This window comes from Dipodomys ordii, unplaced genomic scaffold (genome assembly GCF_000151885.1).
Source record: "Dipodomys ordii isolate 6190 unplaced genomic scaffold, Dord_2.0 Scaffold14, whole genome shotgun sequence".
NCBI lineage: Eukaryota > Metazoa > Chordata > Mammalia > Rodentia > Heteromyidae > Dipodomys > Dipodomys ordii.
In genome coordinates this window covers 5,245,926-5,264,539 of record NW_012267230.1, presented here as the reverse complement: position 1 = coordinate 5,264,539, position 18,614 = coordinate 5,245,926, and the positions used below count along the sequence as shown (strand labels likewise).

Here is an 18,614-nt window from a genome sequence, read left to right as displayed (position 1 = left end):
CAGCCTTCCCCCAGCCCCTCCCAGCCTCCATCCTGCACGCAGGCGCAAACTACCGTTTTCCTTCCACCCGCGCCCCCCCAAGCTTGCCCTAGCAACAAGCTCGAGCTAGGCGCGAAGGCGGGGTGAGCGCATGCGTCCCTGCTCCGTCCGCCACCAGTCGTCGGATTGCGCGCTGGGCTCCTCCCCCGGCAAGCCCAGCCGTCTCCCCGCCCCCTCCCACCCAGGGTCCGCGTGGCGGGGCGCGCGCGCACTCGGGCCCGGTGACTCCGAGTCTCTCGGGCTGCAGCCGCCAGGCGGGAGGGGCGGGGCTCTTTCCCTGGGGCTCCGCCTCTTTTGGCCTGGCGTTCCTACCGCGCTTGCGCGCTCCCGCCCGGTCTCCATCTTGGAATTGGGAGGAAGAGGGAGAGGGAGACCGGGACGAGACCGGGCTGTGGTGCGGAGAGAGGCTGAGGCGGAGGAGAGGAGAGGGAGAGAGGGCGCGGAGACAGTCGGCAGCGCCTTAGCTACAGTCTCTCAGCTGTCCTCGAGAGCGAGGAGGAGGAGGAAGGAAGGAGGCCAGGGCGGGAGCGGGGGCTGTCACTCTCGGACCCCGGCGTGAGAGGGGCCGTGCGGCCGGACGTCCTCGGGGTGGGCCCCCGGACGGTGGCCGGAGACCCGGGTTCAGGCTCCTGGGTTCCACATTTCCGGGCTTCGCCCCCCGCTTCTCAAATTCCCAGGTATCAGCCCTCCTGTTCCAGATAGCCGGGACTCGGGTCCCAGCCTCTCCAAACCTGGGGGGCTGTTTTATAGAATTTCAGATCTCGGGGGTTCAGGCCCCTGTGTGCACCAGTATCCGGGGTTCACTCCCCAGGCCTTCAGAGAGCGGATTCCTTTTCTCCGTGTGTAAAAAATACGGGGTTGAGACCCCACACCAGGAATCCGGGATTCAGCAACTCTCGCCCTCGAGTTGGGGGAGGACTGGACCGCGAGGTCAGATCAGGTTGTCACCCCCTCCCCTCCAGGGGCGGCTTCCCGGGCCCGCCCCTCCGGAAGGGCGAAAGCCGAGGAAGAGGTGGCAAGGGGAAAGGTCTCCTTGCCCCTCTCCCTGCTTGGCAGAGCCGCTGGAGGACTCCAGGCGGAAGCGGAGGCGCTGGGGCACCATAGTGACCCCTACCAGGTGAGACACGGGGTGCAGGGGCGCGGGTCCCTGTGTCTAGCACAGAAGAAACAGCCCTTCTTTCTGAGAGGCTGGGCCGGGGCAGGCCCTCTCTTCACGATGGGGAACCCCAGCCGGGCCCGTGGTCAGCCTCTGGCCTGCCTGGCCTTGTGTTGCCACCCTCTTCCCCTTCCTCTTCCCTTCATTGTGTCTGGTTGATGGGGGACCTCAGGTGACAGGTCTCTAATGTCATGCCCTAGGGTACTTGAGTTAATCACATGGATTGTACCTTTCTGGTCTTCTCTGTTAACTTTGTCCCTCGTTGCCACCTCTTCTTCATGATTATACTTCTTTTTCCTGACTGCTCTGGGGTGTTGGTTCACATGCCTCTGATTGCCATGGTGGGTCTGCTTATCTGCTTTTCATGCCTGATTTGGTTGGATGTCTTGTCCTTGCAAGGAAGTGTGTGTGTGTGTGTGTGTGTGTGTGAATGTTTTCACCTGGCCACAATTAACCTTGCTGGTATACATTTCATACATTTATCAAGTGATCTTCCTTTATAAATTACTTCTTATCCATTCTCTTTGGCCTCACACATCCCATTCACCCTGTGAAAGCTCTTTTAATGCTGTCTTCCCATTTTACAGTTGAGAACATTGAGGCCCAGAGAGGTTGCCCAAGGTCACACAGCTGACTGGGAATTTTAAACTAAGTCCTCAACCAGGTCTTGCCCTTGATCCACACTTGTTTCTGGCCATGTTTCTTCCAAGCTTAGGCTTAGCCAGAGAGGCCCACAGGAAGATGAGTTGGGGTGAGGGTTGAAAATGGGGGTGTGATGAGATTCCTTTCTAGGAGGGCTGTATACTAAGGAGCTTTTCATGAGGGGAGCCTGTGACTCCTGCTTCTGCTTTGTGCATTTTCTGTCTTAACATGACCTTCATCTTTACCACATTCTCAGACTTTGGGTTTCTGAAAGGGCTGGCCCTTCTGGCAAACGATGGCCATAGTGGCCTCTCTTGACAGTTAAAGCTTGGCTGTTGGGGTAAGATGATTTCCCGAAGCATTAAGCCTATGGCAACCCTAGAGACAGGGAAAGAAAAAAAAAATCCATATGTTGAGTGTCTGCATAGTGTTTCAGTGAGATCTCATGAGTCCCATACTACAATAATCCATTTAATCGGAGAAAACCAAGAATGGAAAGGAGTTATCTAAAGCTGTTGCTGAACAGTGCAGATGGAATATACTGGTAGGGCAGCTCAATGATGAGCACAGATTTCTCATCAGACACAAGGATATGAACATTGATTTTTAAAACATGGTTTTGATTTAGCACAGACCTTGGTAATGGCTCAAATGCTGTTGTTTTTATGAGGAAGAGAACCTGTGTGCCAATGGCTGGCACCCTTTTTATGTGGTCTGAGATCCTGGCAGCCATGGGGTTGGTGCTAGTAAAGAGGTCAGGAAGATTGTCTTGGCAGGTTGTGAGCACCTGCTCTTGTGTGATCTGTGATGCAGGTGAGCAGTGCCCAGGCACCATTGTTGGCAGAAGGGGGCCTTGAGTAACTTGGTTGCTGTTGTGGGCTGAGCTGAGGACAAGGGATCTCAGCCTTTCTGAGCCCTCTACCCTCCTGGGCCCCTGAACAGTCAGACTCCCTCCTTGGCCTTCAGCTTCCAGTTGAGTTGAAGAGACAACATTTAACAACACAACAGGAAACAGCGCACAACCAAATATAATTACCTGCTAAAATTGTTAGGTGCTTTTAAGCAGCTAGAACTCTTTCTTGGGAGTCTAGCTCTGCTGAAGGAGCCTTTGTGTTTAGCTCGGATTCTCTCCTGGAATCCCCTTGAGAGTCTGATTCTGATAACCAGCAGCAACTTTTTCTTGGTATTTGGCTGGGTGATCAGGGAACACCCTCCAAGGCCTGGAGTAGTCAAGGGAGGCTTCCTGTAGGACGGGCCACACTTGAGTGAAGAGAAAGTCCTGCCTGGTCTCTGACCTTAGAGAAAGTGTGTGTGTACGTGTGTGTACGGGCCACGCTTGAGTGAAGAGAAAGTCCTGCCTGGTCTCTGACCTTAGAGAAAGTGTGTGTGTGTGTGTGTGTGTGTGTACCAGTACTAGAGTTAAATTCAGAAAGTGTGTGTGTGTGAGTCCTGCCTGGTCTCTGACCTTAAATCCAGAAAGTGTGTGTGTGTGTGTGTGTGTGTGTGTGCGTGTGTGCGCGCGCGTGCACCAGTACTAGAGTTAAATCCAGAGTCTGGGTGCTGTCTCTTAGCTTTTTCACTCGAAACTACAACTTGAGCCATAGCTCCATTTCTGCTTTTTGGTGGTTAATTGGAAATAAGAGTCTCATGGACTTTCCTGCCTGAGCTGGCTTCAAACCGCGATCCTCAAATCTCCACTTCCTGAGTAACTAGGATTACAGGTTTGAGCCTGTAGTCCTTTTTTCCTCTGCTACTCAGCAGCTTGTCTGATAAATGCTGATCCTGATTCTAACCCTGCCCTGCTGGTTTCATAAAGCTGTTCCAAAAGCCTGCTGGTGGTGAGACAGCTTTGGTCAAGTCACTTATCCTTTCTAAGCTTGTATTCCTCACTGGTGAAATAGGGGTAAAGAGAATGCCCCATAAAATTGAGATGAGCATGCAGTGAGGTACTTATACCCATGGTCAACAAATGCTGTTCATACCACAGATATCCTGTGTATATGCTGCTTATGCAATTGGACTAGACAAGTAAGGCATCCCAGATCACAGAGATGCCCTCAAAGTCAGATGCCACTTCCATCCCTGGCTTTCCCATTCTAGATCTCCCTGCCACAGTATCCCTAACCTTTGTGAGAGTGAGTCTCCAGGTTCTTCTGGGCTAGTACCCACTTGGAACAATGGCCGGATTTCCACTACCTCCGGCCTAGCTGTTTCCTGTTCTCTTCCAGGGTGTGAAAGGTTGAAGGAGGAGGAGGCCTCGGCACCAACGGGAACAGGAAGGTGCCTGGAAATTGTTGGGAGCATGGGACTTGAGGGACAGGACGTGGGGATCTGGAGGGAAAACAGGTTATAAGGAAATGTGAACTTGTTGAGGGGTGAAAGGGGTGGTGAGTGTTTGACTTCGCAGTGCCTTCCTAGCAATTTTAGGGACTCCAGGGCCGCGGCCCCCGTGATCTAGTTGCCAAGGCAACTTCATTTTTTTTCAGAGCTTGGATGTTGCTCCTGATCTCCCCCTGTCCTTTCTCAGCAGTACCTCCTCCTCATCAGAATGAGTGGGGAGGAGAAGGCAGGAACTGGAGAGGGCTCTTCTTTCCCTGTGGCTCCTGGCCTGTGCTAAGAATCCCATCTTCCTTTCCCAGGCGAGGCCCTACTCTCAGGGCCCCCAGGGGCCACCATGCCAGCTGGGGGCCGGGCTGGGAGCCTGAAGGACCCTGATGTGGCTGAGCTCTTCTTCAAGGATGACCCTGAAAAGCTCTTCTCTGACCTCCGGGAAATTGGCCATGGCAGCTTTGGAGCTGTGTACTTTGTGAGTTGGGGCTTGGGGAGTAAAGTAAGGATGGGGACTCTCTTCACTCTGTGAACTTCCAGACAGTCCTTCTAAGCCATTCCACCATACCAACCTTTCCTGTCTCCTCCTACTGGGTCAGCAAATCTCCCCCTGCCCTGTGCTGGAGGAGAAGATGATGTATCACCAGCCTCTGATCTGGTCCTCTAGGCCCGGGATGTTCGAAATAGTGAGGTGGTGGCCATCAAGAAGATGTCCTACAGTGGGAAGCAATCAAATGAGGTGAGTCAAGCTCCCTAAGACCAGGCTGTGGTACAGAGGACCTCCATCTCAAGATGCAGGTTGTGTAACTCCTTTCCACTCTGACTTTATAGAAATGGCAGGACATCATCAAGGAGGTGCGGTTCTTGCAGAAGCTCCGACATCCCAATACCATTCAGTACCGGGGCTGTTACCTGAGGGAGCACACAGCTTGGGTAAGCTGTTCCCCCTCCTCATGCCCATCTTGTCCTGGCCCAGTTTCTTTAGTGGGCCTTGTTCAGGGATCTTAAGATAGAGGAAGTCTTTCCTGACTACTTTAGTCCTCAGACAAATCCAAGAGCAATAGGATCAGTCTGGGGGGAAAGAGGTTTGCTGAAGAGTGATGTAGGTAGCAGGTGGAAGGGGGCATGTGGTCTGGAGGAGGGGAAGAGTGAATAGAGGGTTAAAGGGATTCAAATGGAACTAGTGGGGAATAACTTGGGCTTTGTCTAGCCAGGGACTCTCCCACCACCTCCTCATTTTCTCCAGTTGCCCTTCCTCCCTGTCATGTCTTCTGGAGCATCACCTGAGTGAAGGGATAGGCAGAAAAGCTCTGTTTTGAGAATCTTCCCATGGATGCTAGGCCAGGTGTAGCCAGGATCTGTTGATCTCTAATGCTTGACCCTTTCATAGCTGGTGATGGAGTATTGTCTGGGCTCAGCTTCTGACCTTCTAGAAGGTAAGTGACTTGGTCAATAAGTGGGATAAGGGCGCAAAGAAGCTATAAGGGAAGGGATGAAGGGATCGTAATCCAGTCCCACCTACCAACCCCTTTAATTTGATATTTTTCCCCTCTTCAGTGCACAAGAAGCCCCTTCAGGAAGTGGAGATTGCAGCTGTGACCCATGGGGCGCTTCAAGGCCTGGCCTACCTGCACTCCCACAACATGATCCACAGGTACAACAGTGCCAGAGATGGCTAGAATAAGAGTGCTTGCCACACACCCCTCATTTCTCTGGTCTGCAACTGTCTTGGGAACTGCTAACGTCCCTGCCCAACTTTCTTGAGACATTTCATATCTTCTTTGTCTCCGTTAGGGATGTGAAGGCTGGAAACATCCTGCTGTCAGAGCCAGGCTTAGTGAAGCTGGGGGACTTCGGCTCCGCATCCATCATGGCACCTGCCAACTCCTTCGTGGGCACCCCATACTGGTGAGGGGTGGTGGTAGGTGGAAAGAGCTCCCAGGGTGGCAGGAGTAAGAGTTGTGGAGACTGAGAGGTGATTCACCTCTTTCCTCTCATTCTCTCAGGATGGCTCCAGAGGTGATCTTGGCCATGGATGAGGGGCAATATGATGGCAAAGTGGATGTTTGGTCCTTGGGGATAACCTGCATTGAGTTGGGTAAGTATGGTCTCCCCTTTACTCCCTTCTTTCTTCTTTCCTCCTTTTCATTACTGTCCTCGCCCCATCCCATCCTCCAGGGATGGCATCCTACACCTCCAAACTCCAGTCCATTTTGACCATCCTGGAGCTCTGATTATCAGCACCTGTCAAATCCTGCCAATTCTTAGCCTTAAAGGTTTTGTAGTAGTTAGTGGCTTTCTGTCCACTACCTTAGTTAAGTGCTCTGCTACTGAACCAAGGCCTGACTTGATGTTACTTGATCATTCCTGTTTAACCTTTCTTTTAGGGTAAAAGTTCCTTGAGAGCAAGTCTAGATTGTTTGTTTTTTTTTTTGTTGGTTGTGGGGCCTGAACTCTGGGTCTGGGCGCTGTCCCTCAGTGCTTCAGCTCAAGGCTAGCGCTCTACCATTTGAGCCATAGAACCACTTCCGGCTTTTTCTGCTAATGTGGTGCTGAGGAATCAAACCCAAGGCCTCAAGCATGCAAGGCACGCACTCTACCACTGAGCCACCTTCCCAGCCCAACTCTAGATTCTTTTATCTTCCCCATAATGCTTCGCAAGTTTTTTGCTCCTATTTGTTTCTTAATAAGTACTACTTAATAACTGAATGTGTGCTGCCATCTGCCTTTTTGTGGGCATTTGTGAATGTTCTTTTTTGTTTGTTTTTTTTTGTTTGTTTGTTTGTTTTTTGTTGGTCGTGGTGCTTAAACTCTGGGCCAGGGTGCTGTCCCTCAACTCTTCAAATCGGGGCTAGCTAGCGTTCTACCACTTGAGCCACAGCACTACTTCCAGCTTTTTCTGTTTATGTGGTGCTGAGGAATTGAACCTAGGGCCTCATGCATGTGAGGCATGCACTCTACCACTGAGCCACCTTCCCAGTCCTGAATGCTATTTTCTTTGATCCCTTTTCTGCTTGTATCAGAGAGGGGAGATACTACATTTACTGAGGAAGGAACTAGTGAAAATTCAACATAATTGTGAATTGCTCAAGGTCATGTTATTCCTAATTTAGACTTTGGGGTTTGAAACCTTGCTAAGTTCCATTCTAGTCTATTCTGTGCACCTGCCATCTTTCACCTTCTCCCCTATTGACTTCCCCACAGCGGAGCGGAAGCCACCACTGTTTAACATGAACGCGATGAGTGCCTTATACCACATTGCACAGAATGAGTCCCCCGCACTCCAGTCAGGACACTGGTGAGTACTGGAGTATCTGGAACTGGGCTAGACCATGGAGTCAAGCTGCCTGGCTCATTCTTATTTCTCCTGTCCCCCCCGCCCTTTGTGACTTATAGGTCTGAGTACTTCCGGAATTTTGTTGATTCCTGCCTTCAGAAAATCCCTCAAGATAGACCCACCTCAGAGGTTCTTCTGAAGGTGAGGGCTTACTGGCTTGTATTCCCTTAAAACTGCAGATTGGTGGAGGCCAAGAAACCCTCCCCAACGCCCTTCTCTACTAGGAGCTTCATTCACAAATTCCCACCCCATCCTTAATGCCCAGTGGACTCTTTTTTGAAAGATTTTTTTCTATCAGACTGCTTTAATCTCTAAACAATAATAACTTCCCCCATATCTTATTGCGAGCTAGAGCTTTTGATTAGCATGAGATAATCGGCGGTGCCACACTCATCTGATGTAATTCAAGCCCCAAACCTAGGGTGTCTTAATGTATGATTTCACTTGGTGTTTTGATTTTGTTTGTTTTTGGCAGTTCTGGGGTTTGAATTCTGTTTCATACTAGGTAGGCCGGCATTCTACCACTTGAGACACAACCCGGTATCCCCTGAAACACTTTTGAAGGGTCCATAAGGATCTCTAGTTAGGACTGATTTAGACAATCTAGTTTGACCTACTTATTTGATAATTCTGGAATAGCTTTTGAGGCCCAAAGAGACCTTATGATACATCCAAGATCACATGGCATGTTTCTTGTGTGTGCCAATCCAGGCACTTATTTTTTTGTTTTGTTTTGTTTCAATCCTGGGCCTGGGCATTGTCCCTAAGGTTTTTTTAAGACTAGCACTCTATTTCTGGCATTTTGGTGGTTCCCTGGAGAAAAGAATCTCATGGGCTTTCCTGCCCAGCTAGCTTTGAATCGTGATCCTCAGTTCTCAGCATCCTGAGTAGCTAGAATTACAGATGTGAGCCACTGGTGCCCACCGTGAGCCACTAGCACCCAGCTACATAACACTTGAATAGTGGAACTAGACTAGAATTCAGATCTCCTGACTGACGTTGCCTTCAGCACATCTGTAAAACAAGAGACTGTCTAAGGAATGGAGATTGAGTGGTAGACACATTTTCGCGGGAGAGGGGTTTGAGACAAGGAAAGTATTCACCATGGTGGGTTTGGGCCTCAGGAGAATATTTCAGGCCAGTGAGAATACTCAGAGCCTTGGATTGGAATGGGGTGATGGGGTGGGAGTTGCAGCAAGCCTCTATGTTCTCTTCCCCTAGCACCGCTTTGTGCTCCGGGAGCGGCCACCCACAGTCATCATGGACCTGATCCAGAGAACCAAGGATGCTGTGCGGGAACTGGACAACCTGCAGTACCGCAAGATGAAAAAGATTCTATTCCAAGAGGCCCCCAATGGTCCTGGTGCTGAGGCACCAGAGGAGGAGGAGGTGACCCAGCTGACCCTGCCACCTTTCCCACTTGCCCCACCCCCTACTTCTGCATACCCTCTGACTGCTTGTGCTGCCTCCATGCACACACTCCTTGTCCTTCCCCTTCCTTGCCCAACAGACCACGCCCTGTTCACAGGAGACCGAGCCCTACATGCACCGGGCAGGGACACTGACCAGTCTGGAGAGTAGTCACTCTGTGCCCAGCATGTCCATCAGTGCTTCCAGCCAGAGCAGCTCAGTCAACAGCCTAGCAGATGCCTCGGACAATGAAGAGGAAGAGGAGGAAGAAGAGGAGGAAGAGGAGGAGGAAGAAGGCCCTGAAGCCCGAGAGATGGCCATGATGCAGGAGGGCGAGCACACGGTTACTTCCCACAGCTCTATAATCCACCGCCTGCCGGTATGTGGCTCACCCTGAGCAGGCCTGACAGTTAAGCAGCCTAGCTTGAACTGTCCTCAGGAGCTATCTGAGGAACATGATTGTTCCTCCTCTAGTAACTCCCTTTGGGTTCAGTGGCCTCTGAGATGGGTATTCCTTTCACCTCCACTTCCTCTAGGGTTCTGACAACCTGTATGATGATCCCTACCAGCCGGAGATAACTCCGAGCCCACTCCAGCCACCTGCAGCCCCAGCTCCCACCTCCACCACCTCTTCTGCCCGCCGCCGGGCCTACTGCCGCAACCGGGACCATTTTGCCACCATTCGTACTGCCTCTCTGGTGAGTGCAGTGCGCTCATCACCTTCTCTAAGTTACCTGGATACTCCAGACTGTCTTCAAGTCCTGAAGTGATGACTTTGTTCCTGGGACAAACAACTAATTAGATTCTGTTCTCATTTGCTGCTCTCCCTAGTTCTCTCCTCTCCGTGACTCTACTCCTTTTTCCCAGCAGACTTTTGTCACATTGTCCAGTCTTGGTATTGTAATGTGGGAAATTCTTAATCCATTTTCACAACCTGCCATAAATAACAGCTCCTGGGGGCTTCGCAGGCTCCTCTGGCTAGTCAGGTGCTCTGCACCCATGGGCATGTGCAGCCCATGTATCGTACCTTCAGGCCTCCTGGATTCAGGAGGCAGAGGGCAGAATGGGGTTCAGTGGTATGCTTCATTTTTTTCAGCCACCCTGGGAGAATCTTGCCCAGGTTCTTTGGTGGGTCCTAAGTCCTGAAGACAGTATCTTGGTCCTCTCCTCGAATTAAGTCATTCCCATTTTTTTCTCTGTCTACAGGAGAAAAGTGTTAAGGTTTTCATAAGACAAAGTTATTTATTCATGCTTTTAATAAACCTTTAAGGTCACATTCCCACTTGGCTGCATTTGGGTGCCAGCTGTCCCTGTAACGGCTGCCGAGTTGGTCTGTTGTGTTCCTGTAGCCTCTGTCTGAGGCCAGGGCTTCCATGAAGCCAGCTCTTCAGTTGCCACAGTTCTTCGTGCTCTGTGGTGCTTTGCAGAGAGGTCTTTGGCTTCCAATACCTTGGCCACCTGGACTAGCTTAAGAGCCAGTGATAGTAATTGCAAATAGGACCAGCGATCACCCTTGGGTGAGGACATCTAGACCCAGTGTTCTTTCTCCAGCATCCATCCCAGCTAGGCCATAAGGTGTGATGTGTCCTCCATGTTTGTTGAAGGTAAAGGACACAGCACTGGGTTTAGAGTCTGCCGCTGCTTTTCTGTTTAAGTGTTGAGCTTGCCACTGTGCCTGTGTATATGACTTGCCCATGGATGAAGCAGGAAATGCTAAAGGAAGTCACATGGGAGGAAGAGGCAGAGCTGGGATCTGAACCTAGGTCTGACTGTTCACTCTTCTGAACTAATCTGAGTTATTTCTATTTTTGTGCCGGCTCTGTGCTCGTCACCTTTTTTTTTTTCATTGGATCACACCAACCCATGAAGTAAGATAATATTTCTACCATCTCTGAGGAAACAGGCTCAAAGAGAGAGGTTAAGTGTGGGGAAGGTCCAGAATAAGAATGAAACCATGAGTCTGAAAGCTGTATTCCCCATGGAGTACCAAGATGATCTGTGTGAATAAAATGAGGGCCAGCGCTGAGTGTGTTTTGATCCCCTCTCCACCCTAGGTCAGCCGGCAGATCCAGGAGCATGAGCAGGATTCAGCCCTGCGGGAGCAGCTAAGTGGTTACAAACGGATGCGGCGACAGCACCAGAAGCAGCTTCTGGCCCTGGAGTCAAGGTTGAGGGGTGAACGTGAGGAGCACAGCGCACGGCTGCAGCGGGAACTTGAGGCACAGCGGGCTGGCTTTGGGGCTGAAGCTGAGAAGCTGGCCCGGCGGCACCAGGCCATTGGTGAGAAGGAAGCACGAGCCGCCCAGGCAGAGGAACGGAAGTTCCAGCAGCACATCCTCGGGCAGCAGAAAAAAGAGCTGGCTGCCCTGCTGGAGGCTCAGAAGCGAACCTATAAGCTTCGGAAGGAGCAACTGAAGGAGGTAGGCTAGAGCCGTTGCAGTGCGGGGAGGACTGAGGGTGGGCAGTAAGGTCCTGACCCTGTTCCCCACTGCCCCATCCAGGAACTGCAGGAGAACCCCAGCACACCCAAGCGGGAGAAGGCAGAGTGGCTGCTGCGGCAGAAGGAGCAACTGCAACAGTGCCAGGCAGAGGAGGAGGCAGGGCTGCTGAGGCGCCAGCGACAGTATTTTGAGCTGCAGTGTCGCCAGTATAAGCGCAAGATGTTGCTGGCCCGTCATAGCCTGGACCAGGACCTGCTGCGAGAGGTAGGCTGCCCCACCCACCATGAGTCAAGCATTCTGGCATCTCTTTCTTAGTTGCCTCCCTCAAGTTTTCTTTCCCCTCTGTTGGAGTGATGTTGTGATTCAGGTTCTCTTTAATACCCTTCTTGCCTCCCATCCTCATTGGATCCTGCAAGAAGGTCCTTAGGCCTCTGTTCCCAGGCCAGCTATCCTCCACCCCACTATCAGCTCCCCTTGCCAAGGAGTTGGGGATTTTTCCTGCCTTGATACAAACAAAGCTCCTTGACCCAGGCCCTGGGCCCTGCCTGCCTCCCTTCTGCTTCAGGACTTGAACAAGAAACAGACACAGAAGGACTTGGAGTGTGCCCTGCTGCTGCGGCAGCATGAGGCCACTCGGGAGCTGGAGCTTCGGCAGCTCCAGGCTGTCCAGCGCACACGAGCCGAACTCACCCGCCTCCAGCACCAGACGGAGCTGGGCAACCAGCTGGAGTACAACAAGCGACGTGAACAAGAGCTACGACAGAAGCATGCGGCCCAGGTTCGCCAGCAGCCCAAGAGCCTCAAAGTACGTGCAGGCCAGCGCCCCCCAGAACACCCCATTACTGGCATTCTGAGACCACCTAGCACAGGCACTCCTAGTGAAGAGCAGCCCTGCTCATCTGGCCAGGAGACAGTCCTGGACCAAAGGGTGCTGGGAAAGGAGGAGGGAACAGTGTCAGAGAGGATTCTGGGAAAGGAAGGGAGCACCTTGGAGCCAGAGGAGCAGAGGATTTTGGGGGAAGAGTCAGGAACCCTTAGTCTCAGCTCACAAAAACATAGGAATTTGGATAATGAGGAAGATTGGGATCCACCAGAGGAGAAGATAGAGGAGTTTAGAGTCCCATCGCTGGCACCTGAGGAAAGAAGCGTTGCTGGCGAGGAGGCGGCTGGGGCATGGAGGCTGTGGGAACAGGAGAATGGAAGCTTTCTGGATGAGGAGTTGGATCTCTGCTGGGTCCAGGGTCCAGCACTGACTCCAGTGCCAGAGGAGGAGGAGGAGGAGGACGAGGAAGGGGCTCCAGTTGGAACCCTTAGGGATCCTGGAGATGGCTGCCCCTCCCCAGACATCCCTCCAGAACCACCTCCACCACATCTAAGGCCTGGCCCTGCTAGCCAACTCCCTGGACTCCTGTCCCACGGCCTCCTCGCTGGCCTCTCCTTCGCAGTGGGGTCTTCCTCTGGTCTCCTGCCCCTGTTACTTCTGCTGCTGCTCCCACTGCTGGCAGCCCAGGGTGGGGGTGGCCTGCAGGCAGCACTGTTAGCCCTCGAAGTGGGATTGGTAGGCCTGGGGGCCTCCTACTTACTCCTTTGTACAGCTCTTCATCTGCCTCCCAGTCTGTTTCTGGTACTGGCCCAGAGCAGCGCACTAGGGGCTGTCCTGAGCCTGAGCTGGCGCCGAGGCCTTATGGGTGTGCCTCTGGGGCTTGGGGCAGCCTGGCTCCTGGCTTGGCCAGGCCTGGCTCTGCCCCTGGCAGCTATGGCAGCTGGAGGCAAATGGGTGCGGCAGCAAGGCCCCTGGATCCGCAGGAGCATCTCTCGACTCTGGTTGCGGGTTCTGTTGCGCCTATCACCCAAGGCCTTCCAGGCCCTACAGGGCTTTGGGGCTGTGGGTGACAGGGGCCTGTTTGCGCTCTACCCCAAGACCAACAAAGATGGCTTCCGAAGCCGCCTGCCTGTTCCTGGACCTCGGAGGGGTAATCCTCCCACTGTTCGGCGCCCATTCGCCTTGTTGTCAAGGGTTTGGGCTTTGTGCAAGGGCTGGAACTGGCGCCTAGCACGGGCCAGTCAAGGTTTAGCCTCCCGTTTGCCCCCCTGGGCCATCCACACACTGGCCAGCTGGGGCTTGCTTCGTGGTGAAAGGCCCAGTCGGATTCCACGGCTGCTACCACGCAGCCAGCGCCGACTTGGTCCTCCTGCCTCCCGCCAGCCACCACCAGGGGCCTTAACTGGGCGGAGATCCCGGACGCGCCAGTTCCGGGCCCTGCCTCCCTGGAGGTAACCAACTCCAATCTTTCTGCCCAAATCTAGAGCAGCAAGCACTTTATCTCCCAGGACTCAGTGATGGTTTTTTTTTCAGTCCCCAAGTCCTCTCCTTCCTTCCACCCCTCCTCCCTCAGCATGTCCCCCCACCCCCCAGGCCAGCCCAGCCTCTGGGGCCCTTAGACAGGCAGCCTCCTCCACCATAGAGTCCACAAGTCACACTTTGTGTTCTCCTGACCCCTAAGTTATTGCTGTTCTCCCACTGTGTGTGTGTTCATCCTCACCCTCATTGACTCAGGCCTGGGGCCAGGGGGGTGGGGTGGGAACAAAATTACAGTTTTTTTGTTTTTTTTTTTCTCCTCTTTGATTTTGTTTTTCTGTCTCCCTTCCAACCTGTCCCCTTCCCCCTACCAAAAAAAGAAAAAGAAAAAAAGAAAAAAAAAGAAAAAGACAAACACAAATAAAATATCTGAGCGGAACTATACCTTTGGCCCAGGCTGCCTCTGTCTGCTTTGTCCTGCCGCCTAGCCTTCCTGGTTTGCCCCCAATCTGGACCCTTGGCCCCCAGCTCCATGACCTCTTCACCCCATCTGCGTTATCTCAATTCCTTTCACTCCTCAACCTCATCCTCTGCCTTCATAGCTTCATCACACCATGACCACTACCAGCCCTGGGCTGTGGGTCCCTACAGAGCTGCCCCAGAGCCTCCTGGTCCCATCACTTGCTTATTTGTGGGTCCCTTCCCGAGAGCCCTTAGGGCCCAAGTCCTTAGGTCTCTTCATCCTCGGTCTTTTCCTCAACCCATTGCCTACTGGGTTCCCTTCTGTTTGGGAGCTGCATCTCTTCCCTGCATCAGGCATTAGCCTAGAGGGTTGGGGGATGGGACCACAGACCCTCCACAGTTGAGGGTGGTGGGCTGGGGCCCAGTTAAGAGTGTGGGAGCCATGGGAGGAGTTGGGCATGGAGTGGGAGCTGAGTTTGTAGGGCCAGGCTGGAATGTGGATCTGGTCCAGGTGGCAGATGCTGCCTGTTGAACATGTCAAGCCCTTTCTGGCCACCTCCTTTGCCCCCTTTCCCTCTGTGGCCCAAAGTGGGCAAACCTTTCTTATCCATTTCTCAGCTCGGTGCTTTTCCTTCCCTGTCTTCCTCCCTGAGGTTCTGGACCTGGGCCTTCCTCTCTCCTTAGTTGTGCTGCCTTCTGTGGGTGTTCTGTGTGACTCAAGTCTTCTCACTTAGTCCTTTGCACATTCTTATGTTTGCTCACATGCTCCTATCCGGAGGTCATATTTTCTCCCTTGTTGCATGGTCAAAGCTTCTTCTGTGTTCTCAGTCCTCTAAAGATTCTCAGTACCCTGTCCATGAACTCTGATGTTCCTTCCCGTGGCATTCCACCCACACTGGATGTACCCTTGGAATCTGTCTTGTTTTCTTGGCATCTCTTGCCCATCAAGACCTTCCTGATCTGTCTCAACACCATCCCATCTTTCCATGTCTGTCTGTATACAGCTCCCCCCGCCCCCTCTGTCTAACATGTTTTCTGTTTCTCTCCCTCTCCCTGTCTCTGCTTCTGTCTCCTTCCTCCTCTTCTCTCCCTTTCCCCTGGTTGTTCCTTCTCTTCCTCTTCCTCTCCCCTGCCCCCATTTCCCCTTGATCATCCGCTGCATAGTCGAAGGAGCTGCAGATCAAGAAGCAGTTCCAGGAGACGTGTAAGATCCAGACCCGGCAGTACAAGGCTCTGCGGGCACACTTGCTGGAAACTACACCCAAAGCTCAGCACAAGAGCCTCCTTAAGCGGCTCAAGGAAGAACAGACCCGAAAGCTGGCGATCTTGGCGGAGCAGTATGACCAGTCCATCTCAGAGATGCTCAGCTCACAGGCGGTGAGGCCTGGGGACCTGAGAGGGAGACAGTGGAGGTTGGCCTCTGTATTTCCAACTTAGTTAACGGGCAGTGGAAGGTGGGAGGTACGGACAAAAAGGATGAGCCTTTTTATGCTTGGAAAACTGATAATGCTTTCACTTTTGGTGCTCTCCCCAAAGGTTTTGTTATTTCATACTCTTGATGGTTTTACTGTTTCTCTTAGCATTTTCTTAAGGTCTTGACAAAGCCATCCTATCTACTCTACAAAGAACCACCAAGGAAAAGAGTGGCTATAATTTTTTCCTGGGCCTGAGTTAGTTTACTATGTGAACAGGGAGCAGATTATAGTGAGTGTGGCCCTTGGGGCTCATTTACTCAAAACTTCAGGAGATTTGGAAGGTTGCTGTTCTAAAAACTAACCACATGCATCACTGGAGTGGGCAGCTTAAAATGTACATGGAGTATAAGCGGTCAGAGGGCCCCATTCTCACCCAGTTGCACCTCTCAGAGGTAACTTGCCAATGATAACTGTTTTGTAGATGTTTCCCAATGCATATTTGGAAAATTACAAATATTAAATACAAATGGAATTATACTTTGCATACTCCTCTCTAATCTCTTTTTCCCCCTTAATTTTTTTTTTGGACCCGGTTACATATCAGTACGTATACTTTTTTTTTTTTTTTAATAATGTAGAATTTGGTGTTTTTGTTTTATCTTGTTTTCCTGAGACAGGGTCTCACTATATAGTCCAGGCTGACCTCAAATTCAGAATCCTCCTCCCTTGGCCTCCTGAGTGCTGGTGTCACTGGGTGAGCCACCAAGCCCAGCTACAATGTAGAATTTTCCCTAGTATGGCTGTATCATAAATTTATTTAACCCATCCCTTATTGGTGGACATTTAGGTTGTTTCCAGCATTTTGCTATCCCAACGCTTCCGTGAACACCTCGAGCACTTGTGCAAGTATACCTGGGGGATAAATTCCTGCAAGTGTAATTGCTGTGCCACAGGGTATGATCATCTTCCATTCTGATAGACGTTGAGACCGCTGCTTCTTGCCACCTTAGGGCCCAGGCCTACCTGGGGCAGGGGAGGATGGTGGGGGAAGGGGAAGAGGTCCCTAAAACTGGTTCTTACTGCCCTCCAGCTCCGGCTTGATGAGACCCAGGAGGCAGAGTTCCAGGCCCTGAGGCAGCAGCTTCAACAGGAGCTAGAGCTGCTTAACGCCTACCAGAGCAAGATCAAGATCCGCACCGAGAGCCAGCATGAGCGGGAGCTGCGGGAGCTAGAACAGAGAGTAGCACTGAGGCGGGCACTGCTGGAGCAACGGGTAAGGGTCTGCCTCCAGGGTGAGGTATGGAGGGCAAGCTCCCCATTCTGAGACTCTCACCCCTCTTCTGGGTACCCCAGGTGGAAGAAGAGCTGCTGGCCCTGCAGACAGGGCGCTCCGAGCGAATACGGAGTTTGCTTGAGCGGCAGGCCCGTGAGATCGAGGCCTTCGATGCTGAGAGCATGAGACTGGGCTTCTCCAGTATGGCTCTGGGGGGCATCCCAGCTGAGGCTGCTGCCCAGGGCTACCCTGCCCCACCTCCTGCCCCTGCCTGGCCTTCCCGCCCTGTCCCCCGCTCAGGGGCCCACTGGAGCCACGGCCCTCCCCCACCAGGCATGCCCCCCCCAGCGTGGCGCCAGCCAGCTCTGTTGGCTCCTCCAGGTCCCCCAAACTGGCTAGGACCCCCATCACAGAGTGGGGCACCCCGTGGTGGAGCTCTGCTGCTACTAAGAAACAGCCCCCAGCCCCTGCGGCGGGCAGCCTCGGGGGGCGGTGGCAGTGAGAGCGTGGGCCCCCCTGCCGCTGCAGTGCCTGGGCCTCTGAGCCGCAGCACCAGTGTTGCTTCCCACATCCTCAACGGATCCTCCCACTTCTATTCTTGAAGTGCAGGGTGGTGAACAGAGGACTGGGGCCGGGTGGGGGTGGGTGGAGCCTGATCCTGGCAGGCTATCAGCTTGAGGCCCACCCAAGAGTGGTGGGACAGGATGCTGGCTCAGCTCCCCTCAGACCTCATCTCATGAGATTCTTGGGGCTGGCCAGTAGCCCCACACCAGCTTGGGCATCAGTGCTCTAAGGCTGACCAGGAGCCTTGCCTCCCCACCATGGTGCCAGGGTCTCCCTCCCGAACCGCCTGGGCAAGGAGGGAGCTGTGCGTGTCAAATATTCATCTGGTTCCCTGGGGGAGGGAGAGGGCGGGTCTAGATATATTATATTCAGAGAACTATACTACCCTTGCAGTGGGGCTGTGGACTGGGGATGACAGGGCCCCAGACCTGTGGTGTGGCAGAGCAGGACTGGAGCCCAAGGTCGGGAGAGTGGGTGAAAGCCTTCCATGGGAAGGACCTGAGGTGGGGTGAGGTCAGGATGCCTAGGTCTCCAATCCCCCATTGCTGTCTGACGTCCTGTGCCGTCTTGTCCTTTTTTTTTTTTTTTCCCAATTGGGATCAGGGCTGGGGCAGGGAACAAGGGAAGGACCTTGGAAAAGGGCTGCTCCCCGGCTGGGGGCAGTTATGGGAGCCCCCTCAGCTGTGGGGCTGGCACTGAGCCCCAAGACAAGCTTTTAATAAACTGTTGGTTATTCTAACAGATCCCAGGACTCACCCTTTTTGTCGAAGGTACATATGAAAGACAGTTCAATGGCAAATGATACTGTCTAAAAAGCGAATTTAACTACCGGTTGCTGGTGGCTCACACCTGTAATCCTAGCTACTGAGATCTGCGGATTATGGAGCAGGAAAGTCCATGAGATTCTTACCTCCAATTAACTACCAGAAGACTGGAAGTGGAGCTGTGACTCAGAGTAGTAGAGTGTTAAGCTTGGACAAAAAAGGTTCAGGGACAACACCTAGGCCCTGAGTTCAAGCCCTATGACCAACAATAAAAATGTGAATTTAGCTGAGTATTGGTAGCTCACACCTGTAATCCTAGCTGACACTATCAGGAGACAACCAGCTTGGGCAGTGGCAATGGTGAGGACAGTGACACAGAGAGGGAGGTGAGTGATGGTGAGGAAGGGACAAGTCCCAAGGGGGAGAGAAAGAACTGCTCTTCCAAGACCTCCAAGAAAGGCAGGACACGAAGCTCATCTTCCTC

At 52.7% G+C, this 18,614-nt stretch overlaps 1 protein-coding gene across 6 annotated transcripts; it reads left to right on the top strand.

The window, feature by feature from the left end:
- The first annotated feature begins 109 nt into the window (after nucleotides 1-109).
- Nucleotides 110-18,109, top strand: Taok2 (TAO kinase 2). Of its 6 annotated transcripts, none has more exons than XM_013011532.1 (19): nucleotides 110-1,156; nucleotides 4,477-4,643; nucleotides 4,833-4,904; nucleotides 4,997-5,098; nucleotides 5,556-5,601; nucleotides 5,723-5,819; nucleotides 5,960-6,073; nucleotides 6,172-6,263; nucleotides 7,370-7,463; nucleotides 7,562-7,643; nucleotides 8,724-8,891; nucleotides 9,013-9,291; nucleotides 9,449-9,610; nucleotides 10,967-11,332; nucleotides 11,414-11,617; nucleotides 11,919-12,158; nucleotides 15,279-15,491; nucleotides 16,620-16,802; nucleotides 16,883-18,109. In XM_013011532.1, exons 2-19 carry the CDS (start codon nucleotides 4,512-4,514, stop codon nucleotides 17,402-17,404), a joined length of 3,168 nt encoding a protein of 1,055 aa, XP_012866986.1. In that variant the 5' UTR covers nucleotides 110-1,156; nucleotides 4,477-4,511; the 3' UTR covers nucleotides 17,405-18,109. The 6 variants fall into 6 exon arrangements, with proteins under 6 accessions (XP_012866986.1, XP_012866988.1, XP_012866983.1 ...); XM_013011534.1 differs by lacking the exon at nucleotides 16,883-18,109 and adding an exon at nucleotides 16,377-16,483 and having other exon boundaries at nucleotides 365-1,156; nucleotides 16,620-16,747; XM_013011533.1 differs by having other exon boundaries at nucleotides 375-1,156; nucleotides 9,031-9,291.
- The last annotated feature ends 505 nt before the right edge of the window (nucleotides 18,110-18,614 follow it).

Coding starts and splice junctions, on each gene's coding strand:
- Taok2 (XM_013011530.1), top strand. CDS start 4,512: ATGCCAGCTGGGGGCCGGGCTGGGAGCCTGAAGGACCCTGATGTGGCT. Junction 4,644..4,832: donor GCTTTGGAGCTGTGTACTTT/GTGAGTTGGGGC, acceptor CTGGTCCTCTAG/GCCCGGGATGTTCGAAATAG. Junction 6,074..6,171: donor TTCGTGGGCACCCCATACTG/GTGAGGGGTGGT, acceptor TCATTCTCTCAG/GATGGCTCCAGAGGTGATCT.